Source organism: Kryptolebias marmoratus, linkage group LG17, assembly GCF_001649575.2.
Source record: "Kryptolebias marmoratus isolate JLee-2015 linkage group LG17, ASM164957v2, whole genome shotgun sequence".
NCBI classification, from domain to species: domain Eukaryota; kingdom Metazoa; phylum Chordata; class Actinopteri; order Cyprinodontiformes; family Rivulidae; genus Kryptolebias; species Kryptolebias marmoratus.
In genome coordinates, this window is record NC_051446.1 from 21,649,181 (window position 1) to 21,672,295 (window position 23,115).

At 41.2% G+C, this 23,115-nt stretch overlaps 1 protein-coding gene across 4 annotated transcripts; it reads left to right on the forward strand.

The window, feature by feature from the left end:
• The first annotated feature begins 99 nt into the window (after positions 1-99).
• Positions 100-23,026, forward strand: rnf157 (ring finger protein 157). 4 transcript variants are annotated; one of them, XM_017437148.3, is made up of 20 exons: positions 100-869; positions 4,570-4,688; positions 8,221-8,309; positions 8,668-8,817; positions 10,034-10,151; positions 10,234-10,300; positions 10,389-10,432; positions 10,522-10,569; positions 10,677-10,748; positions 10,846-11,005; positions 12,526-12,638; positions 12,723-12,955; positions 13,712-13,814; positions 13,967-14,075; positions 15,008-15,219; positions 15,304-15,366; positions 15,434-15,482; positions 18,223-18,333; positions 20,352-20,386; positions 21,145-21,271. In XM_017437148.3, the coding sequence occupies exons 1-19, from the start codon at positions 782-784 to the stop codon at positions 20,384-20,386; spliced, it is 1,983 nt and encodes a 660-aa protein (XP_017292637.1). In that variant the 5' UTR covers positions 100-781; the 3' UTR covers positions 21,145-21,271. The 4 variants fall into 4 exon arrangements, with proteins under 4 accessions (XP_017292637.1, XP_017292628.1, XP_024865714.1 ...); XM_017437139.3 differs by lacking the exon at positions 20,352-20,386 and having other exon boundaries at positions 21,145-23,026; XM_025009946.2 differs by lacking the exon at positions 20,352-20,386 and having other exon boundaries at positions 15,107-15,219; positions 21,145-23,026.
• The last annotated feature ends 89 nt before the right edge of the window (positions 23,027-23,115 follow it).

A 23,115-nucleotide genomic window follows, 5' to 3' on the forward strand; every position in this document is an offset into this window, starting at 1 on the left:
TGCCCCCTGCCGGCCGGGCGAGTTATAACAGCTGGCACTCTATTCCGCCTTTGTTTTGTTTTTAATTCGATATTTATTTCGATCAAAACTTCAAGTTTATAAACTTTACACAATTTACGAAGTGGTTGCAACATAAATGATGATCAATTAGAGTTGATCGAACATAACGTCAGATATAAATAGGTTTTATTATTTTTTATTTTGTACATTTTTAGCTGGAGGTGTGCGTAAGTGTGCGTGGGGGGGTCTGTGCTGCAGTCGGCGTGGGGAGGTTACTTCGTCATTAGCGGAGAGGGGGGACTGCGCAAAAACCCACGGTCCGGATCTGTGCCCGTCTGACGTCATGGGGATCCACAGTCCTCTTTGACAGGATCCACACCGGAGGGGACACTCGGTCACCGGCGTCAGAGGATGTCGACGAGCGGCTCTACTCTCCCGTGAAGCCGGGGAGGGGGGGAGGAAACCGTGCGTTTGGGTTTGTTTTTTTTTTTTTTTTTGGAGGCTTTCATTGTGCGCCTCCCCGCTGCTAAAGCGACTCTTTTTTTTTTTGGTTCGGCAGGGGAGGGATAAAGCAGCCAGACAACATCTACTAATCCCCGGGACGGACGGCGGGGGCTCGGTGGAGCCCACAGAAAATGGCTCGGACCGGATTAAATGATCGGGAATAAAACAGACGCAGCGCATTTATTTATATATTTAAATATAAACAACAAAACAAGAAAAAAAAAAAGCAATCGGACCCTGACGTGTTATGCCCCCGCTGCTCTTCATTTGACTGGAAATGGGAGCTTTAACGAGCAGACAGAACATCGGCGTGGAAGAGGTGGACATCCCATCCAGTTCGGTGTATCGTTATCCGCCGAAATCCGGTAAGTGTCCAAACGGAACAACAGGTCTGACCGAGGGTGGTGGTGGTGGTGGTGGTGGTGGGGGGGTTACCGGAGCCCACTGCAGATCTGGGCTTCAAACGGGATGAGGAGGAACCACCATCATCCTCATCACTTGTTTGCAGGCCTGCAGGCGTCCCGATCAAACCCCGGCTCGGTGGAGCCCTGAGCCACTTTACCTACCTTACATTTATTAATTTTATTGTCCATTCTTATATATAATTTATATTTTTGGCCCAGCAGCAGCATCAACCCCCCTCCTTTCTCTTCTCTTATCTGGGGAGCATCTTGACTAAATCAGGCTGATAATGAGAATAAATGAGTCATAATTGATTGGCACTTGGTGACAAATAAGAAAAAAACAGCCTCACAATCATCAATCAATAAGCAAACATTTCAGCTGGAGATTATTTGCTTATCTCAAATCTAATTGTTCACTTTAATTTAAGATGTAAACAAAAAAAAACCCAGATCAGTTTTGTAATAATCTAAGAAAAAATGCCTACATTTTGATGTGTGAGCTGTGTAATTAGTGCAAAGAGAGCCATGACATCTAAAGTAAACGCTAAAGCTGCAGCTAGTGGCTCATTAGGATCACCATGGTAACCACACACCTGTGTCCTTCACTCCCTGATTGCCAGGTTAAGAGAGGCAGGCAGAAAGGTGAACCTCGAAACAGTCGCTATGCAAAAAAGCTACAAGTTGGAGCTTGAAAAAAAATTTGTAAACCATAATCGGCTGAAGACTCTGATGGTCACAAAATGTGATTTTTTTTTTTTTTTTTTTTTTTTTTTTTTTCAGTTTTTCATGGAGGAGATATAACGAGTTAAAATGAGCCAAATCCCCACGTTTTGATGTATAATGTATGTTCACCACAAACAGAAGAAGGGTTTGTTTGCAAAAGATTTTTATATTTAGACGTGTGAAATCCAACTTTCAGTGACCCGTTTAAGCTTTGCATGATGTTTCTCCTGTCATGTATGTCTGAGTTACAGAGCTCCAAAGAAGGCTGGGTTTTCTCATCTTTCACCAAAATACCATTGACTTGCATCGTTGTTTTGCTTACATTTTACACCCCACTTCTACCAAACGTTATAGCACCTTATTCCGTATCGAGTCGCACATTTGGATGTATAATCTGCACGTTTTGTTTCAAAGCTGCACAACGACATGCATTGCAGAACCATTAATTTAAAGTTCACCCAAATTTCTTTTAACTTCAAAGCGTATAATTTAATTTAGGACAAAGAATACAGTCATACTGTTAAATAATTAAGGAATGTTTTAGATATTGTTTAAAGAATTATCCATCTTTTTGCAGCTTAACAACTTTCTGGATTTAAAAACGTAATTGATGTTTTCCCCAATGTCTTAAATTTTATTTAATTTTAATGAAATCAAGCTCTTATTTTAGAATTTATTCATTCATATATTATATTAAATATAGATTATTTAAAACCCTAGGATGTGCAGTTGGTGTTTAGGATTATTAATAACAGTTCAAGGATCAGATTTAGGACAAAAACAAAGCCTGGAAAGTCACATTTTGTACATTGATAATAATTCCTGTTGAATCAGAATAACTTCAGCTGCACGGTGAATTGGCAAACAAAGGCTTTAAAATAAAACCTCATTATTGACCCAAATGACCAGATATTATTAACTTTGTTTCTTGGATGATGTTTTGCAGGAAAGTCCTACCCGGTTGCGGGTTTAGCACCTCCTTGTATCAGCTGAACTGGGTTATTGTTTAGCTCAGTTGTTGTATTTTATCTGCTTTTATACAAACAAACTTTGACCCTCACTAAAGTTTTGGGTTTCATTGAAGTCCGTCTGGTGGTTTCAGAGCTGTTTTGCCGACAGACAGACACAAGAACGCTAGCTGGCTCCTTCGCCTTTCCACGATAATAAAACATCTGATGAAATGAGACTTAATGAGCTCAAACTCCAGATAAAGAAATAGGAGGAGTTTGACTTTTGCTCAGAGATCTCTTTATGTTTTGTTCTTTTTATTAGAGGCTTGAAACGGTGGACAAGTGTTGGTTTGTAGGTTCTGCGGTCACCTCAGTCCCGGTCATTGCCTGAAGCAGAAATGTCGGCTGCTGGTGGTGAAACCGATCTGTCAGCCCAGCTTCCTGTCTGCAGGATCTGGTGACAGAGCCTGAGCCTCCCCCCACCTGCTGGGAAGAAGAAGAAGAAGAAGAAGGCGATGAGAGGAAAGATGGGGACGCTTTAATATTAGCATTATTACTTTTATTTCCTTTTGCAGTTCTCTCTCGCCTCAACATGATGTGGGAAATGTTAAAAAAAGCAACAGCTTCAGGCCTGCAGCGTCAGTCCTTCCAGAATAGAATAAAAAAGAAAAGAAAGACTTTATTGATCCCCTGAGGGAAACTGGTTGGTCACAGCAGCAGGCGATAAACATAAATGGACAAAAAAGCCAAAGACGAACTGGTATAAAAGTTAAAGTTCAAATGTAAAACAATAGAGGTCAGTAACTTTCAGCAGAAACGTAAACACAGTTGCAGGAGCAGTAGGAAAACGCCGCCGTGCCGTGTGCTCCGTGAGCCTCCATTACAGCCTTGTGACGAGAGCCTGCCCCGTGATTAAAAAAGGCAAAATAACTACCAGGTCTTGTTGTGGCTCACCTCGAGTTTCTGTAAACACGTGGAGAAGCTGCAGGGCGATAACCTAAATGTCAAGGAACGTTGCGTCTGTTTTTTATTGCCCGCCGCCGAAAGGCGAAGGCGGACGGTAGAGCCTGTGTGTTCAAGTCTGTCTGTTAGCAAAATATCTCACGAGCCACTGAACGGGTTTTAATGAAACTTTCAGACAGTAATCATTGGGTGAACATCTACACCTGATTGACTTTTGGAGTCAATCCAGTCCAAGATGGCCGCCACAGCTTCATGACATTAGCCAACATGAATGCTGCTGTCAGTCAGTTTTACAGATATTGAGCTGAATTTTAAACAGTAGTATCTGAGAGTGCCAGAACTGGTTTGTTTTGGTGTCAATCATGAGAAATTTACACAATTCATTGTCTAAACATTTTTATTTTTATTATTTTATTGTCACATTGAGGGCAAAAATAAATAATTTGAGTGTGATTTTGTTTTTAGAGCAAGAGATGAAGCATTTTGAGAGCTTTTTAATTCTTTTAGTGATTGAATGTAAATGTTATTTATCTATTTATTACAACTGGCAAATAATTGTAGTTTGTAACAACTCATTTTATGTTCCTGTTTTAAATGATTTAGTTACTGCAAGTTAAATAAGAGAAAAACAATTCAGATTTTGATTCAGTTTATTTAAACAAAACAAATAATCATTGTTTTCCCTGACTGAAAGAAATGTAGCTGTTTTATACAATAATCTGCCTTATTTTTGTCTTAATTTTAGTCTTAGAACAAATAGTTTTGAGTTTATACATTACAGTTTTTAGCTCTTTTTGAAGCAAAGACTGTTGTTTCTTTTTTTTTTTGTCATTTAACTGTTTATTGGTATTTTTCACAATTGTTTATATATACAGTGTACGACTGTTGTTTCTTTTCATTCTTTAACACATGATACGTGTATTTTTTTCACCCTCACTAAGCCACTGGTTTTATTTGTTTATTATCACAGATTATCTGATTTTGATTGGTCATGTTCAGGACCTCTGATCTCCGTCTGTTTTCAGGGAGTTACTTCGCCAACCATTTCATCATGGGAGGAGAGAAGTTTGACTCCACCCATCCCGAGGGTTACCTGTTCGGAGAGAACACAGATCTTAACTTCCTGGGCAGCAGGCCAGTAGCGGTAGGTCTTCTTTCCCTGGAACGCCTTAAAACAACTCGAGCAGAAGGCCTAACGTGACCTGGAGGAAATGCATATCGCCCGCCGCCTTTCAAGCCCGAATTTGAGCCTAACATCGTCGTATTCTGAGAAACGATGGAGTTGAGATGTTAACCTTAGAGTTTGTGTTATAGATGACTCAGCTGCTGCAACGTCAGCATGAGTTATAGCCGCTATTGTGTAGGCTGACGTTGTTTAGCTGCGGCGGCCATCTTGAACTGGGCAAGAAAACATAATCGTCAGCATTCCTCTTTTGGCAGCAGACTATAATCAGATTTTAAATTAGAAAAAATCACTACACAGAACTGGTAGATGTTTCATTTTGGATTAAACTTTCTCTTTTTTGGGCTGTGCATCACTTAATTAGTCTTTTCAGTAATTACTTGCATCTATCTAAATTAAAATCTGCACTTTTTTTTTTTTGTCCAGTCAACAAATTGATTAGTGAATGTTTCAGCACCAAAGGGAGTTACCAACTTCTTAACTCCTGTCGAGGCCATTAACATCCTGTCAGCCCATCACTTATTGAGTTTTATCTCATCCTCTCGTTAAACGAGTTTCTGTCTTATGAAACTTTCAGGGAAGAATTTATCACAAGAGTTGGTTTGAACTCGATCATAAGCCTGAAGGTCAAATTAAGCAAGAATCGCTGATCTGAAAGAGCGCTGAGGCTCTGCTTTGTTTCTCTGTGTGCTGAGCTCTGAGGCTCCGCTGTTTCTGCGTGGAGCTAAAATTAGGAGAGCATTTTTCTCCAATTGTGTGCGAGTTTATAATCCTGCTGTGGCACAGAATTCAGCCGGAGCTCGCTGTCTGCTGCGCCACTTGGCAAATATGACAACGAATGGGGGCTGTGTTTACAGATTACTCAGTCGTGTCTGAAACAATACAGGATGGAGTTTTAACCGGGCTGAGCAGAATTACAGGACAAAAGACTGAAATAACTGCAGTCGTGATTTAAAAAAAAAAAAGGTCGTTTAGAGGAAAGTTTTATGTATAATTAAAAGAAGAAACATCTGGTCCTTAACAGGTCCTGATTAAGTAAGTAGGAACTTCTGATGAGCAGCAGAACATGGCGCTTTATACAAAGTTTTTGATTTGATAAATGCAGACGTGTTAAAAAAACTGATTATATTCCCACTGCTTCTAAAGCAATTCAGAGGTTAAGAGCATCCAGCTACTGCTCATCAAGTGCATTGATGAACTGCTCATCTGCATATGATAAAAGCAGCAGTTTGGTCACAGAATGAATGCATATCACCCGCTGCCTTTTCGCGCCTGAGGTTTAAACAAAGATCATCTTATCTTGAGAAATAAGTTGCAGCTGCTTCGGTCAAACCTTGAACATAACGTTAGGTGCGATCTCATTCAGTATTGCGTGATGTCAGGCACAGAGTATGTGTTGTGTATGACTCTCAGCTACTACCAAATCAAATTTTAGCTCAATATCTGTAAAACTGACTGAGTTATATAAACCCTTCTTGTGTTTTATTTCATTTGGCTGTGGTGGCCGACTTGACTTGGGCTGACTTCAAAGGTTATTCAGTTTATTTTAAGTCCATCCACTGGTTCCTCGGATATTTTGCTAACAGACAAATAAGGTTGACTATAAAAGTTTAAGCTAAAGTTTTATGCAAAGATCTTGCTCAATGAGTCACACTTGGAGTCTGACTCTCAGGTGTAAACACACCAAATTTTAGCTCAGTATCTGTAAAAATGACTCAGTTGTGTTGCTGTTTTTGTGTTATTTAAGGTAATTTGGCTGTGTCATTCATTTTAAATCTATCCATTCATCCATTTTCTTTACCCGCTTCTCCTTCCCGGGTCGCGGGGAGCTGGTGCCTGTCTCCAGCCGTCACTGTTTGAGAGGCGGGGGACGCCCTGGACAGGTCGCAAGTCCGTCACAGGGACACAGAGAGACAAACGAAGCAAATAACCATTCACGCTCTGACTCACACCTAGGTTAATTAGTAACTCTGAAACTGTCCCTACATGCATGTTTTGGTCTGGAGCAAACCCAGGTGAGCGCAGGGAGAGCATGTAAAGGCCCCAGGCCGGGACTTAAAACAACAATCTGTTGTAGAGGTACGTTTAATGATTACTTTCTGCAAATTTTATTAAAATTCATGAGGTATTTTAGTAAAGGACACACAAACACACAAGTATAGTGTTAAATAAATAGTGTTTGCACGAACTGTTGTGAAATCTTTTAGAAAGGAGTTGTTTCAAGAGTAGTCCTGGCTCTAGTCCGACTAGCTGTTAGCTCATCAGTCCGCTCAAAATTAACCTCTAGTTTTCCAAACTCATGCTGTTCAAAGATCTTCCTGCAATAGGTAACATATTAATTATTCAGAACCTCTTCAAATAATCTGAACTTTCCCTTTCATTGTCTTCAAATGATTTTTCATAGCCCAGAATTCCTTTGACCCAAACTCGCCTGTATTATAAGAAGGGGGAAGTGTTTAAGATGTTTCTGCTTTTAAAGGACCTACAGTGCTGTCCGTGAGGTTTCGGTGAATGTCTCCTTTAAGCGCCTGCTGCTCCGAGCGTGTTTGTTTGTGTGGTTTACAGGCGGGACTCCTGCCGAGCCCAGATGTGTAATAGTGCTGAATATGGTGCTATTCACAGCCACACAAACACACTTGAACACACACACACACGGGAGCTCGGATGAGGGGTTGTAGTGTCGAGGTATCCGACCACATCCTGCATGTTTCTCCTCCGGAGATCCTGAAACCACCTCGGCTCTCCCCTTACGCTCGTTCAGCAACTTTAAGCTTCAAACGCTTGGCGAAGGAGCTGCTGGGAAATGAGCCGCAAAATTAGGCCGGGTCTAAAGGTTATGTGACGAGTTCACACCTAAGTTTTTATCATCCAAAAGCAAAGTCAAAGAGATGATGTTTTTGCCTGCCTTGTTAGCAAAATATCATAAATCACTGAATGGATTTTAATGAAACTTTAAGAATAACTGATTAACTTTTAGAGTTCACCTGATTTAAGATGGTTGCCAAACTCTGTCATTTCTCAACATGAGATGATTTTGAGTTTAAATCCCTGGCGTGCGATATGCATTCTTTTGAGCAATGCTCGGCTCTTAATATGAAAGCGTTTTACATTCAGTTCCATAGGTAGCTTTAAATAACGAGCCTCTGTTTGACCCAGGAATGTTTTGGTCCCCTTGTGTGCTGAAAGTTAAAAAAAAAAAAAAAATCCCCCGTCTAAAGTGTCAGCTCCGTCTCTGGAAAGACTCAGTCCGGGCAGATTTTTTTGCTCGGGCTCAGCACTTGTCAGCGCCGACGAGGTCCGTGCTGACAACCCAAATCCCGTTTGTGTTTAAAAAAAAAAGAAGGTTAAACGGAGAGCAGCCGCGGTCATCGCGGACAGCCCAGATTTTGCTGCGGTAATTGAAAAGGAAAGTATGGTGGTTGAGGGGAAAACAAATGTCTCAGCCTCCAAACATGTACTTTACATCTATAATTTGTTTTGTGTTTGTGTTCAGTTCCCGTACGCGGCTCCTCCGCCTCAGGAACCAGTGAAGACGCTACGAAGCCTTATAAACATTCGAAAGGACACCCTGCGGCTCGTAAGGTACGCACCTCGTCCCACCGGACACAACATGTCATTAACGGCTTCTTTAAGTTTAAGTCATCTGAGCTATCTTTAGGGCAAAGGCTATTTTAAGAGCCCGTGTTGAACCATTCATGGCTTTTTGCAAGACTTGGGTTTTATTTTTAAGTGTTACACATGCCTAATCACAATCACATACTCAACCCAGAAATAAAAACATGCCTGTCTTTCTTTGAAAACAGAACCCGAAGATGAAATAAATCGGCCTATACTGAACTGATTAAATGCTTCCCATGTTCTGCAACTTAAATTAGCTCCCATTTTTACACCGTTGATGCAACAATAAATGGAGGTTTCTTCTGCACGCCTTCTTCTGCAGGTGCAGCGAGGACCTGAAGTTGCCAGGTGACGAGGTGGCGGCGAAGAACCGGGCCTGCTACAACGTAGAGTTCACCTTTGATGCCGACACGCAGGTGGCCATCACCATTTACTACCAGGCCATAGAGGAGTTTCACAACGGAGTGCCAGTGTAAGTGCTTTTATTCAGAACGTGGGTCTGGCTACATACTGAACAGAGTGAACGTTTGGGAGAAGCAGAACTTAGCATCTGGGATTTGCGTAGTTGAATATAAGATTAGAGATTGAAACTCTTTGTCGTAAATTAATTAAATACTCTTGACTAGATGTTGACAGATACAGGGTTTTCTGTGGCCAATCCGGATCTTTAGAAGTCAGAGCAGCTAACGGCTGATATGCTGGTGTAGATTCTCAGTCATCCAAGGTGTGGCAAATCCAAAAAAAAGGGTCAAAAACGAAAAACAGCCGGACTTCTATTCTGTAGCTGAAGACGTTTTGCTTCTCATCCGAGGAGCTTTCTCAGTCCAAAGAGCAGAGAGTGTTTGAGATGGTCTATAAATTAAATTAACATGCAGATTAACTCACTCTCCTCACAATAGAGGCTCGTTAGGATCCTTGTTAGCCTGACTCACAGATGGGCCACTCTGGTCACATGAATGCAGGTGAAGATCACATTGAAACTGACGGGGTACCTCCTCCTCTGCTTAAAGTTGGTTTCACTCGTTTGACGTAAATGGCTTCCTTCACCCCCCCCTCCCTTTCGAACCATCTGTCTTCTCAGTCTAAAATATGAACATTTTGGTCCTCCTTGAGGTGTAGGTGAACAGCTGAGTCTTGTCCTGTGTTGAGCCATGCGTCCGTGGAGAGGCTGTTTGGTTTCTCGAATATAGAGGAAGGGAGGGGGGGGGGTGAAGGAAGTCATTTATGTCAAACGAGAGAAACCAACTTTAAACAGAGGAGGAGGTCTCAGATTTCAGCTTTCAAAAACCTACAGAGGAGCGTTAAGCCTGATACCCCGTCAGTTTCACCGTGTGCATTCATGTGACCAGAGTGGCCTATCTGTGAGTCAAACAAGGACCCTAACGAGCCTCTATTGTGAGGAGAGTTAATCTAATTTAGAGTTCTGGACATTTCTCTCTGCACTGAACTGCAGACACCACGCCGCTCAGTTTGGGTTGGACCAGCCTCTGTCTGAGAGTCCTGTTGGGTTTGAAATGTACCAGGATGTTTTGTTTGGAGAAAATCCCTCAGAGTTTCTCAGATACTCGAGCAACACAACAGATGACAGTGTACTATATGCAGCCTGTAAAAACAAAAACAAAACACTTTGCGATGCTGATAAGGTTTCTGCCCTCCGTGTTTCCTCTCTTTCTGTTCGTTCCCTGCAGTTACCTTCCACAGGACAGCTCCCTGCAGTCGGAGACGGTCCATTTCAAACGGGGAGTGTCCCAGCAGTTCTGTCTGCCCTCGCACACCGTCAACCTGAGCGAGTGGGCCGACGACGAGGTGGGAGACGTTTGTGTCGAAATGGGCAGGTTTGACTCCTCAGCTGAAGAAAGATGGGTAACCGCAGTGTTTCTGTTCTCAGCTGCTGTTTGATATGGACAAGGAGGTCTTCCCCATGGTTGTACAGGCTGTTGTAGACGAGGGAGAAGGTGAGTTGTCGGGTTTTTATCCCCGTACTTTCTGATGTGAAGGTACAGCGGCTGAGATTAAACGCAGAGATCTGTCTCCTGCATCCAGAACATTTAGGCCACTCTCACATCCTGCTGGCTACATTTGAAAAGGTAAGATGATAATCATTCAGCCTGATATTTTAGAGTGGTTTAATATTAATTATATTAATTAAACATATAACTGCTGACTTGTTTTGCAGCACATGGATGGGAGTTATTGTGTAAAGCCTCTGAAGCAGAAACAAGTGGTGAATATTCCAGCTTTTCTTCTCTCCTCCCTTCCTTCCAGCTTTTGTGTTGACCGTCGAGACTCGCTGCCCTTTTTTCATTCTTCATCGTGTTCCTGTTTTTCTAGGTGGATGGAGTGAGTTACCTGCTGCAGGAGATCTACGGGATTGAGAACAAATACAACAGCCAGGAATCAAAGGCAAGATTGTTTAAAAAAAAAAAGAAAAAGAAAAACAGTCTGAAATAATAGTGCTATAAAGAAATCTTTTGACATCTCCTTTGTTTTTGGTCTGCAGGTTTCTGACGATGAGATCAGCGACAACAGCGCGGAGTGTGTCGTGTGTTTGTCTGATGTGCGAGACACTCTCATCCTGCCGTGCAGACACTTGTGTCTCTGCAACGCCTGCGCAGACACGCTGCGCTACCAGGCCAACTGCTGTCCCATCTGCAGGCTGCGTGAGTTTCTCACCGACGTCTGACAAAACAAACGTTTTCACTGCTGTATTTAATCTTTAGCAGTTATCTGAATCATACTCCTAAAGCTCTGTTTAGTATTTGTATTATATTTCCTCCAAAGGCAGTTTTTAAAGGGCAGAAATGGAAGTTAAGTTTCTAAGACAGTCATATTTAAAACACATTATAATAGCATAAAACAATATAATGTACAAGACATCGGCTTGTTAGAAATTGAATTAATGATGCAGTTTGCAGCAGTGGCTGAAAGTTCTGCTATTTTCTAAGCTCAGTTTAACATGATTGTAAACATTTCTCATCGGTGTTTATATTCAAAGGTCTAAATCTGATTTCTAGATAACGTCAAATATCCAGAAGGGCGAGCAATAAGCAAATCATTTTCATGCCTACATTTGTTTGCTTGTGAACCTAAGCCGCTCTAACATTTGACAGTAAAGCTTAATGTGAGCGTTTACTGACCTCCACCAAGGAGGTATATGTTTTCAGTAGCATTTGTTTGTTTGTGCACAAGATAAAGTAATGAATGGATTTTAATAAAAATTTTCAGGAAACGTTGAGGTTGTCACAAAGAACACATGATTAAATTTTAGTGGTGGTCAGGATCATTTAGATAACTTTAGACAGACATCCAGGATGCTTCGATGACCAATAGTTTCTGATTTTTACCATAAACCTCTGATTGGCTCAAATGATTCTTCTTTTTCAATGTCCTCAACTTAAAATACAGTCGAGGTGATTTGTGGGTTCAGGTCTTCTTCCATTTTTAAAATGAACAATATCAGACGAGCTTTTTGGCACTTGCATCGTTGCAGAGATGTTCTTGGATCATTTTTCCAGATATGGAATAAACTTAGGAATTATATATCAGAATTATTATCTAAAACCTTATCAACAATGTTAAAAATAGTTTACCAAAGCCTTTAAAATGCTTTCATAATGTTTTAGGAATGCTAATAGTTCTGTATTTTAGAGGTTTTATCTCAAAATGAAAGCAGTTAATATTGAGTTTAAAAAGACTGCAATAATAAAAGTAAAAGTAGCATAAATGAAAACTTTCCTTTTGTTTAAAATCTGCCTGGACAGAAAGGTGATTTTAAACAAGTTCTGCTGCGTCACGACTGCAGGCTGTAACAGCAGGCTTAAGATGAGCAAAATTATTTTAGTCTGTACTCACGGGAAAAAACTGTTGGCAGAGAACATGGTTGGACTTAAAAAGGCAAAAAAAATCTGAAGCACAAGCATTTTATTCAGCCTCCTGTCGTATTTAACGACACATTATGCATATAATGTCAAAGAAGCAGCAGCTATGCTCATTTCCACAACTTTTTATGAGTTTTCTTTAATATTTAGAGCTAAAAGTATAAAATAAATGATGACATCCTCTTGTTAATACCAATTAAATTGTCTTATGACTTTCACTGCACATTGTTGTCCTAAAATTTCTTCTAAAACCTGCTGTAAATATGTAAATAAATCTTTATTCTTGTCTTATTTCCTCTCAGCCTTTAGAGCTTTGCTGCAGATTCGAGCCATGAGGAAGAAACTCAGTCCCCTGACGCCAACCAGCTTTAACCCCGTTATCACCTCCCAGACTTCAGACTCAGAGGAACACTCGGTGAGGCAGACAAAAAACAAGCCTGAATCTGGAGAAACGATCCTTTCCGGTCACGGTAATATGAATTCCCTGGTCTCGTTTCAGGCGTCGGAGCACATCCCTCCGGGTTACGAGGCGGTGTCTCTCCTGGAGGCGCTGAACGGACCCCTGAACACGTCGTCTGTGGCCCCTCCTCCGTTCCACTCGGGCCCCAGCCACGTGTCCGGGGTGCTGCCCCCGTACAGCAGCGAGCCCCACCCGGCGCCGGCGCGGTCCCTCTCGCCTCTCGACCAGTCCAACTCCAGTCAGGGCCTCAAACTGAAGAAGAGCGGCTCAAAGTGAGTGGACTTCTTTAGTTTTAGTTGTTTTTTTTTTTTCATCAGGGTCAAATGTACCGATCCAGTTAATGCTGCATTTTGGTTCAATCTTTATCATCTAAAAACATAACAAAAATGATGGAGATTAGGAGGTTAAATATAATTCCTTTTAAAAAAATTTATTTTATTTTTTTTATTTAATTCAACATTTTTTGTACATAAGATCCCACCACTAATGTAAAACAAATTTTAGACAAAATTCCTAAATAGTTTTTTGTCCGTTGTTGCAATTAAAAGGGCGTTTGTCTGATATGCTTGTCTTTCGTGTTAGCAAAATATCTCATGAACCAGAGGATGGGTTTTAATGAAACTCTTATAAAGTAATCGTCGGGTGTACCTCTACAACTGATTAACCCAATTCAAGATGGCCACCACAGCTCTTGACCTCAGCAAACACAAACATGGCTATAACCCAGCGAGTCTTACAGATGTTGAGGTAAAATTTGGTGTGGTGGTAGCTGAGAGTCATCCTCAACACATACTCCAAATGCCATTACGTCTTTTAGATTTAAAAGTTTTGACCATAATGGCTTTAACTTTATCTTTTCCCATCTGGATCTTAGTTTAAAAGGTGGTGGGCGATGTGCATTCCTCTGAGGAATGCTAGGCCCTTTAAATTGTATTCTTTCCTTTTTATTTTAGTGTTTACTTCAGCTGGTTTCCCACACCTTCTTGTGTTGTTCTTGTCTGACGCCAGTCCGCTTTTGTTTATCTTAGATCACTTTCCCAGAATTCCTCTGTGCTTCCTGAAGAGGAGGACGAGAAGTCTTGCAGCGAGTCAGACGCCTGTCGCCACAAACTGGTTGTGGATCAGCAGGAGGTGTGTGTGTGTGTGTGTGTGTGTAAAACAAACAAACAAAAACATTGTACATTATACAGTATATCTCCAGCTGCTGCAGGAGGGTTTACATTTAGCGTTTTAGATATAAGATCATATAATTTGAGCTCACAGCTGCTCGTTTTGTCCCACAGAGCGGAGTGACTCCAGACAGCGAGAACCTGACTCTGTCCTCGTCTGGAGCCATCGATCAGTCACCCTGCACCGGCACCCCACTCTCCTCCACCATCACCTCCCCTGAAGGTACACAAAAACTACTTGGAGCAAACCCATAATCATACTGGGCCGAACACTGAATTAGAAGCACTGATTTTCACCTCAAAGCTGTGGTCAGTTTTCCAAATCTTTTGTCCTGAGGTGGAAGATTTGTGTTGGGTTTTGAAATTTGTTGCTCCTTTTTAGGCGTTTGTCTATATTTGAAGATTTGTCCACTTATAATGTGTTTTATTTTCATTCAGTTTAAAACTACAGGTATTACAGTAAAATTAACATTTCCTGAAGAAATGTTTATTGCTTTTTGTCTTATATGCCAAAGTTTTAAACAACGAGGTTGGGTGATCTGCTAGGACTCGAGTATGTGATGGGGATGACTCTCAACTACTACCACACCAAATTTTAGCTCAGTATTTTTAAAAGTGAATCAACTAAATCCATTTTTGTGTTTTCTAAGGGTCATTAGGTGTGCCAGCCATCTTGGGTTGGATTAACTTCAAAAGTTAATCATATTTAGATCCCCTTCCATTAATTGTCTTCTGAGAGTTTTATTAAAATCCGACACAGACACAGGCAAAAACATTATCACCCACCTTTTTTTTTAATCACAGCATTGCTCAGTATCTTAGAAATCTGTTTATAAAAACTCAACTCAAACAGCATCAGATGTCAGTCTTGTGTTGTTGGAACTGAATCTGATTTAAAGAGAAAACTGCTGAAGAATTTTATAGTTTAGAAAAAAAAACATTTTCTTTTTACCTAAAATAGTTGCTTTTGCTCTGTGCTTGCAGCAATTTTCTTTAAGACATTTTCTTTACTGTTGATAAAAAGAAGGAATCGGCTTCTTTTTTTTTTACCCAATTAAATAAAATATCCAACAACAAGCGAAACCGAATCGAAAACCGATGGTCCAGATCCCGAGCCGGACCGGACCGTGACGTCTGTCTCCGTCTGTCTGCCAGACCCAGTGAGCAGCAGCCTGGCCCAGTCTGTCATGTCCATGGCCTCGTCCCACTCGCAGCACTCCCACATCAGCGCTGACACCATGTCCTCCATGTCAGGGTCCTACCTGGCCGGCGCCGAAGGCGAGCCTGCCGGGGACGAGGGGGGCGATGTGGTGGAGGAGAACCGGGATGCCCCCATGGAGAGCAGAGGGCCGCTGCAGCAGGAAGCGGTGAGGGTGGAGGGACGGGAAGGAGATACCATGATCCAAATCAAGAAAAATGAATGAATTTTGGATATTTTTGTTCTTATTCAGGAGTTTTCTAAGGACACAAAGGAAGAAAACTACTCGCTGGCTGTGGAGGAGCAGGATTCAGAGGTAACTGAACACTGAGTTAAGTCAAAAATGCTCAGATTTGGTCTTAAATCTGATTTATTTATTTTAGGGCAATGACGTCACTGAAGAGGACTGCTCCTCGCCTTCTAATGGGAAAGGTAACTAAGATGCTCATCCCTCACCTTTAACCCCAGATCTCTCACCTCCCTCTGCATTTGCTGCTCTCTAATCACGAGAAAAAGAGATTTGTGCTTTCCTAATTACATATACAAAAAAGAAAAAGGCATTTTATTTCTGCCATTGTCCTCTAGATGGGGCAGTCTCGTTCATAATGTATACAAGTGTTGATCGAATCCACCCAAACCTGCAGCGTCTGAGCTGGGAGTGGATCTTTTCTCATGCAGAATCTGTGCAAAGGACCAAATTTCATTCACAAAAAGCCCTTTTGTTCAGGGTTTTCCTACAATAGAATAACTGATCAAGCCCTTAAATCTTTTGTCATATAAATTTGAGCCCAATTGTAATTCTGAAAAGACCACAGCCTAATGTAAAACCCATAACACTCAGCATCCTGAAGAGAATACGGCACTCAGCTGTTACAATCATTAATCTAACTCGAACCATTCTGAATTTAATTGTTGGAAATGTTCCCACAAATCGACTCATCCTTTCATTCCCAGCAGGAAACACTCGCCCGCAGGCATCCTGTGATGTTTAGATAAGGTTCTGCTGCGCATCGGGCTGCTGCTTTGCATTTGCATGATTTTTGCACCATTGATGTGCTAAACATGTATGTTTGTGTGTCCGCACAGTGTGTGTAAGAGGGGTGCCATTTCTGTGTCTGTTGTTTTATCTGCTGCCTCATGAAAACCTCTCCATGCTTTCTCTGCATCTCCCATGAATGCACTTTGTGTTCGTTTGTGTGTGAGAAAGTGAGAGCGCTGGAGTCCTGGACAAAGTGTTGTATTCAGTCAGTGTGATTCCAGACCCAGTGGGGCAAACGAGTTTAAACAAGCAAGGTCACTTTTCAGCACAACAGTTTGAAACATGTCTATGGAAATGAGTTCTTCTGTGGGGTTTTGGTGTGTGTGTGTGTGTGTGTTTTGACATGAGGACGTACCTTTTATGACCTTCCAGTTGGAGCAAAGCTGCGCAGCCTGACAGTCTGTGGCTGAACACCTGCACTGCAGGATGCATGTTTGCGTGCACGAGTGTGCATGTGCGCTAGTACCGCCCCGTTGAAAACGTTTGTCACACACACACACACACACACACATTTAAAACACCAGCAGGCTCTCTGCATTACACGATGCATTACACAAATTAAACATGTCAGTGTTTAATGGCTGAAAAGGCAAAAAGCCATAGACCTGTTTGTATATTTCAATCTATTTTTGTACTAATAGTTTATTTACTGTGTGTGTGCTTATGACTTAGAAAACAGTGAAGGGCCTTTCAGATTAAAAGACCCATTTATTTGTATTGCATGCTCAGTGCAAAAACACAGTTTGCATTAAAACAGTTTTGGTAATCCTTACACTTATATTTATTAACCAAAGCCAAACTCGATTTAGTTTAGTTCAGTTTATTTATAGCCTCCTGACTACCAGTAGTTCAAATTTGTCCCCTGTGGACAAACCTGAATATCTCCAACCTACCACATACTACTGAATTAACTCTTTTTGCCATCTACAGAGAACATTTAGGGCTTTTAAATGGTACCAAATGTGAAGGGATGGGGTTATTTACTTTACAAAAAAGTGGGGAATTAAAAAAAAAAAAAGTGATTGGACAATATTTTTCCCCTGGTAGTCAGGAGGATAGAGCTGCAAATCACAGCAAAAGTCTTACAGGTCACAAAAAAAGAACACAAACAAACAAAAAAAGAGGTCCAGTTCAGTCTAAATCAGTTATTCTAATGCAATACGTTACATTATGCAGTGCCAGTTAGTGGAAGCTTTCTGTCTGAGAAAGCCAGCAGATTGTCTTTAATCTTCACTTCACTGCAAGTCTTTATCCTGAGCAAATGCTTTGACTGCAGAGGAAACGAACAACTACCTCCATCAGAACCAGAACCAGAACCAGGCTCAGGACGAGCAGCCGTCTGCCTCAACCAGCTGGGGTTTGAGAGAACAGGAAAGAGATGCAGACAGACTCAGAAGGACTGGTCCAGGTGTAGTTAGCTCAGGTAACCCAACCCTAACTATAGGATTTATCAAACAGGAAAGCCTTAAAAGTAGACAGGATGTCAGCCTCACGGACAGAAACTGAAGAGAAGAGCCTGATTGCTGAAAGCTCTGCCTCCCATTTTAGAAACTCTGGGAACCACAAGTAAACCTGCAGCCTGAGAGCGAAGTGCTCTGTTAGGAAGATATGGAACAAGAAGATCTTTAATACAAGACGGAGCCTGTTTGTTGAGAGCCTTGTGTGTTAGAAATAAGATTTTAAAATGGAAGCCAGAGGAGAAAAGCTAAAATTATGGCTTAAAATTCTGGTTTATTTTCATTTTTGGGAGTCGTCAGACCTCCTATGGTGTATCAGGGTGTTTTCTTTTTAACAATGATCTGTTTTCCCTCTCTGTTCTGTAAATCATGTGCCCATGTTGCTCCACATTTATACATCTATTTAAATTTGAGTTTTTGCATCACATGGGACAAATGTACAGAATATACTTATTAGTATTTAATCGTCACACACACAAAACAAGTAAACTTGGTGACATACCCGTAAAATACCCGTATGTTTTGCCATTACCAGTCCAGCATGGCCACCTTCCCCACTTCCTCTCTCTCTTTCTCTCTCACTCTGCTTGTCTCGCCCCTCCAACCCCCCCCCCTCCTCATCCTCCCCCCCTGCTGTGCCTGGCTGCTCTTGTTTGACCTTTGCCCTCGCTTGCAGGTGGGCGGAGCAGGTGTCCAGAGTTGGCCAATAACAATCAGGGCGTCACCCACTGTGACACGCCCTCTTTGGGGTTGGATAATGAGCAGGCTTCCGACAGCCGATTCGCCGGTGAGTGGCAACCTGTCGAACATGGACCAATGAGAGCTGAGGATAGAGGAAAGGAAAAGTGAGAGGCGCATGAGTCGACAGCCACAGTCCAAAAGATTAAAGGTTTTCTAACTCGTCAGTTTGTGTGTACAGTAAATCTAAACTTGGGGGACAAAATAAAAACAAAGTTAGCAAGCATGAAGATCTGGATCCTCCCTTCTTCTTTTCATTCCTCCCCTTTGGTGTCGTGGTTCTTCACTGCTTTTTCTTTTTAGTATTAAATAGCTGTGCACTGTTTCCTTCCTCTTCCTTTCAGCTGAAGCCCTGGTGTCTGTGTCTAAGTGTGGGTGCATCTTATTGGATGTTTGAGTGATTTCTGCATGCATTTTTTCTTTTTATTCTTTTTTCTTCTGTTTGAGTGTGTGAGAAAACTGTTTGTTTGTTCCTTTTTTCCAAAAAAAAACTGGAGTTCATGTTCAGTGTCTGCCAGCTCTGAGCCGCTTTGCAAAACATCTGCACTTCATTTTCTCACCCCCCTTCTTTCTTCCTCTAATCCTTTTTGGTCACTTTGAGAAGAGCTGAAGGTTCTTCACAGGAGCTACGTTTTCAAAATTTCTGCTTTAATTTTTTTATTTGGCACATTTTTCCATGTTGTCAGTTTGATCAAGAAGGTTATAACCACTGAAAGAAACACACTGGATTGGCCTACCGCAGTGCAGTTTATGCTAACAAGGCAAGGATTTGTGCCGCCATCTTGGTAGGTGCTACATGGCAGCAGACCATGGATTTCTTATGAAACAAAATTAAACTTATCAAAGAAAGCTAATAATTCTACTGATTATCGCAGCCTGAACTTAAAACAATATGGTTTTACGTGTTTATCCTTTGGAAACACTAGTTAAATACATTATATTCTTATACCAGGGTTTGTCGCTCTCTCTCTGTACTAGACTAATGTCATTCTTGTACGCCAGGGTATTGAGGGTAAGTATTTACCAACTAAGAAAACCTTTCAGTATTAGTGACATTTTTGTTCAATATTAAGTAAAACAGGTGTGTAGAATAATGGCTATTCTTTGGTAAAATATATATGCTAAATAGTGTATATGGTAGACAAAGGCTCAGTTATCCTTGTGCATGTTATTTAAGGCCTAAATATTTCCAGAATTATAAAGAAAAGACTATGCCATATATATTTTTTTAATAATTTTTTTTACGGTATTTGTAGCACACTGGATTGGAGTTTTGCTGCTGCTAACGCCTAACCAGGCTTGCTAGGAGGCTCCTTACAGCCTATTCTTGTCTCCTGTTTGCACAATATGCATTATATGTTCGTTTTAGTAAAATAAGGTTATTTCTAAGCGTTTTGAACTGGTGACACAGCATATAGCATGCACAAGTTGTTGACAGTGTGTGGTTTTGACATGTGAACATTACAGAGTCATACAGGTAGTACCTAGCAAGATGGCATCGTCAGTGGTCATTATAGTGTTTCTATTTCAGTGGCTATGATAAGATACATGAGGTGCAACTAAATACCTGTTTTAATGGTAAGGTTGTCAGAAAAAATGCCATAAAATAACCATTTGAATCTTTTCCAGAGACTGTTGGTCTCATCAGCTTCTTTAACTGGTTCTTTGCTGCTACACTTGAATATAATTTAGTCTAATACAAAATAAGTTCTAAATTTCATTTTTGCCAAAATTCCTGAACTACCTTCAGCTCTCCATCTTTCTTGGTGCTTTTCACCTCCTTCACTCTTTCTGTACGTCTCGATTCCCCTTCATTCCCTCGAAGCCACATTTGACCCAGTTGGTGTTTTATGCCAAAATCTTGTGACATGTTTCCTATTTGTGTGTTGTAAAAGTTCTGTTATCTCTCTGTTTCTCTCCCTTTATCAACTCCTCCGTCATTTTTCACATCCTCTTTTATTTTTGTTTTCCCCCTGAACATTTTCCTTCCTTCCTTTCTTCTTCCTGTGTCTCTTCTTCTTCTCCTCCATCTTTTTTCCCCTCTTTGGCTTTCTTTCGGATGGACAGATGAGGAGTCGTGCCCAGTGCACATTGAGGACTAGGTATGGAGTTATGGTTAGATGGAGGATCCAACTTCAGGGTGACAAAATGCTATTAGCTCTGTGATTTCAATGAATACGCTGAGACAATTGCCCCCTACGCTCTCATTTTAGCTTCCTATCGTTCCGTTTTGTTTGAAGATGGCTTCTTCTCTTAAACAGTAGGTGTCATTACAGACAAATGGCACCAGATGAAATCATGCACAAAGTCCAATCTTTGTACACAGACATAATTACAAAATTTCTGCTGGTCTTTACTTTGAAGCAGGTTTTGTAACACTGGCACTAAGAGGATTTTGTGTAGTTGTACAGTTGCTTGTAGAAACAAACATGTTTGCAGACTCTTCTCTGCTGCATATTTTGTTTTCCAATGCATGACTCGTAAAGCATGGTGGGTCACAAATATTAGAATGTGCATGATAGACCAAAACGACACAAAAAATATCCTGTATTGTGCTGTCAGTTAAAAAGCTGGATGAATGACGAGCATAAACTCACATTAGTCTCTAAATATTTTTCCGTTAAGACACAATTTTTCTACAAAATAATTTAGCTAGTAATTATTTACACGGCCAAATAATCTTCTGGCTGTTTTTTCAGTCAGTTTATTAATTTTAAGCTAAAACTTGTCAGAAAAACACCGCTTTGTTAACATAAATTCCAAAGGGATACGTACAATCATGCAGCATATGTTGCAGAAACAAGTGATGGTAATCAATCAAGCAATGAACTTCTCACTTTCTGTCGCTTCTCCTCTTTAGATCTCGTGTATCTGGGGGGCTACAGGCCCGTACTGGATCCCCGCCCCCACCACATCTCCACCAGCAACATCAACCTGGAGGAGCAGGGGGCCGAGAACGGGAACGGCCAGAGCCCTAAACATCCCCGCCGTGGACCACTCATCGTGTAAACAGCCTCACTCAGACCAAGTCCTTTAAACTGAACCCGTCCAGAGTCGGCTCTTCTCACTCCGCCACAGAGCTGCCATACTGGATCCTGTCCTCACTGAGCAGAGAAACACTTCCCCGTCTGTTCCAACACTTCCCCGACTCATCGCTGAAACCCTCCTGGAGTGGAAATAGAAAGAAATCACCTCTGCATTATCGGTGCACTTTTATCTCACAAGTTTTCCTTATTTTGATGTCTATGACCTAACTTGTTTTAGGACTTATTAGCATACTGCTATTTTATTATTTATTACGTGTAGGTTTAATGAGAGCTGTGTATTGTGACGGTATCTTTAGAAAAACATGCTGCTCCTCTTCTCGATTTTTCCTTCCTACTGTATTACCAGCCAAACAGTCAGGGGTAACTGTGATCGGCAATCGGATTTATAACTACTAACTTCTTCTTCTTCTTCTTCATACAAACTGTATGATGAGTGAGTGGTCAGACGCTTTGAGGCTAAACTTCAGCTCTCACCGGACTACCTTACCGAAGTAAAACTTGCTGACCCCCCCCCCCCCCCGGATCAGGGAGCTTCAATCTCGACGTTGCATGCGGCTTTCTTGTTTTCCTCTCATTCCCACCATGCTTTGGAAACACCTGTGCTGAATGTAAAATCAGAAGCCAAGAAATGGCGGCCAAATGATTTTAAAAGGACAAAAACAAACAAATAGAAACCCCTACCTGGAATGTAGGACGATGATCTCATAGAAGGAGAATGTACATGACCGCTTCGACTTTACTTAAACGGAAAATTCATAAAAACATTGCCGCACATAACCCTCTGTTGCCATCCTCTCCTCCTGCAGCTCCATTTTAGCATGTCAGTATTAATGTAGTGAAACTGGAAGCAATAAAAAAGCCACCACAACTCCACCTCTTCCCCAGCACTGCGATGCTCATTTGCAGCTCCAGGACTAAAATTTGTTGGCACTGGCCTTTTATTTTCATAATCAAACCTTTCAGTGTGTTTAGCTGATTTCACTTTTTTTTTTTTTGTTGCCATTCGAAAAGGGATTTATTGTGAGAAAAACCTCTTACAGGGAATCTGAAACATCGTAGCTAGGATTTTCTTCACCCTCATTTCTCCCAACACTTTAATCACCTGTCTCCTTTTAATTTGTTTAGTTGTTTTGGTTTTGTACACCTTTTGACGTATATCTCACCCGTTCTCGATGCTTTCCGTGTCTTAATTTGTTGCAGAGCACTGTGTTGTCGGTTAGTATGTGGATGGAAAATATGTGAAAACTTCTCAAAGGTTTACAAACTCGTGCAAACATTCGACTCGTGTAACCGAAAAGGAACAATAGCTACATTCGATGCACTATTAGCTGACTCCTGGGCGACACACTTTGCGGTGCATGAGGTGATCATAGAGCGAGCATGTTAGCCCAGGTCAGCCCGCACCCTCCTGTAGACTTGATAATGGACCACTGCACAGACATAAAGCGGTACCATATCTTTCTGTAGTGTTATATTTCGGTTGTTGGCGCCCTATACTGTTGGCCTGTACAGGTCAAGACTTGTGCACTATTATAACCAAGCTGCAAAGAGTCACATGATCACAGTCTGAATGTGCGGTTAAAAAGGTCTCTGATACCAATCACAGTATGATATCAACAGAATCTGCAAAACCCCCACTTTTCTAGAGTAAAAATGACAAAAAAAAAAAGACTTAAACAATAAAGTTTTTGCAACTAAACAAACACCGAGTGATTTCCTGTTGTTTCTTTCTCAAGGCTGAGTTATTAATTGCTTTTTTTAAAAATTAACAGCCTTTCATTTGT

What these genes read in the sequence shown, in the direction of transcription:
- rnf157 (XM_017437139.3), top strand. Translation starts at nt 782, where the DNA reads ATGGGAGCTTTAACGAGCAGACAGAACATCGGCGTGGAAGAGGTGGAC. An exon ending in TGGGCAGCAGGCCAGTAGCG is followed by an intron (nt 4,689 to 8,220) that starts GTAGGTCTTCTT and finishes GTTTGTGTTCAG; the next exon opens with TTCCCGTACGCGGCTCCTCC. An exon ending in GACACCCTGCGGCTCGTAAG is followed by an intron (nt 8,310 to 8,667) that starts GTACGCACCTCG and finishes CTTCTTCTGCAG; the next exon opens with GTGCAGCGAGGACCTGAAGT.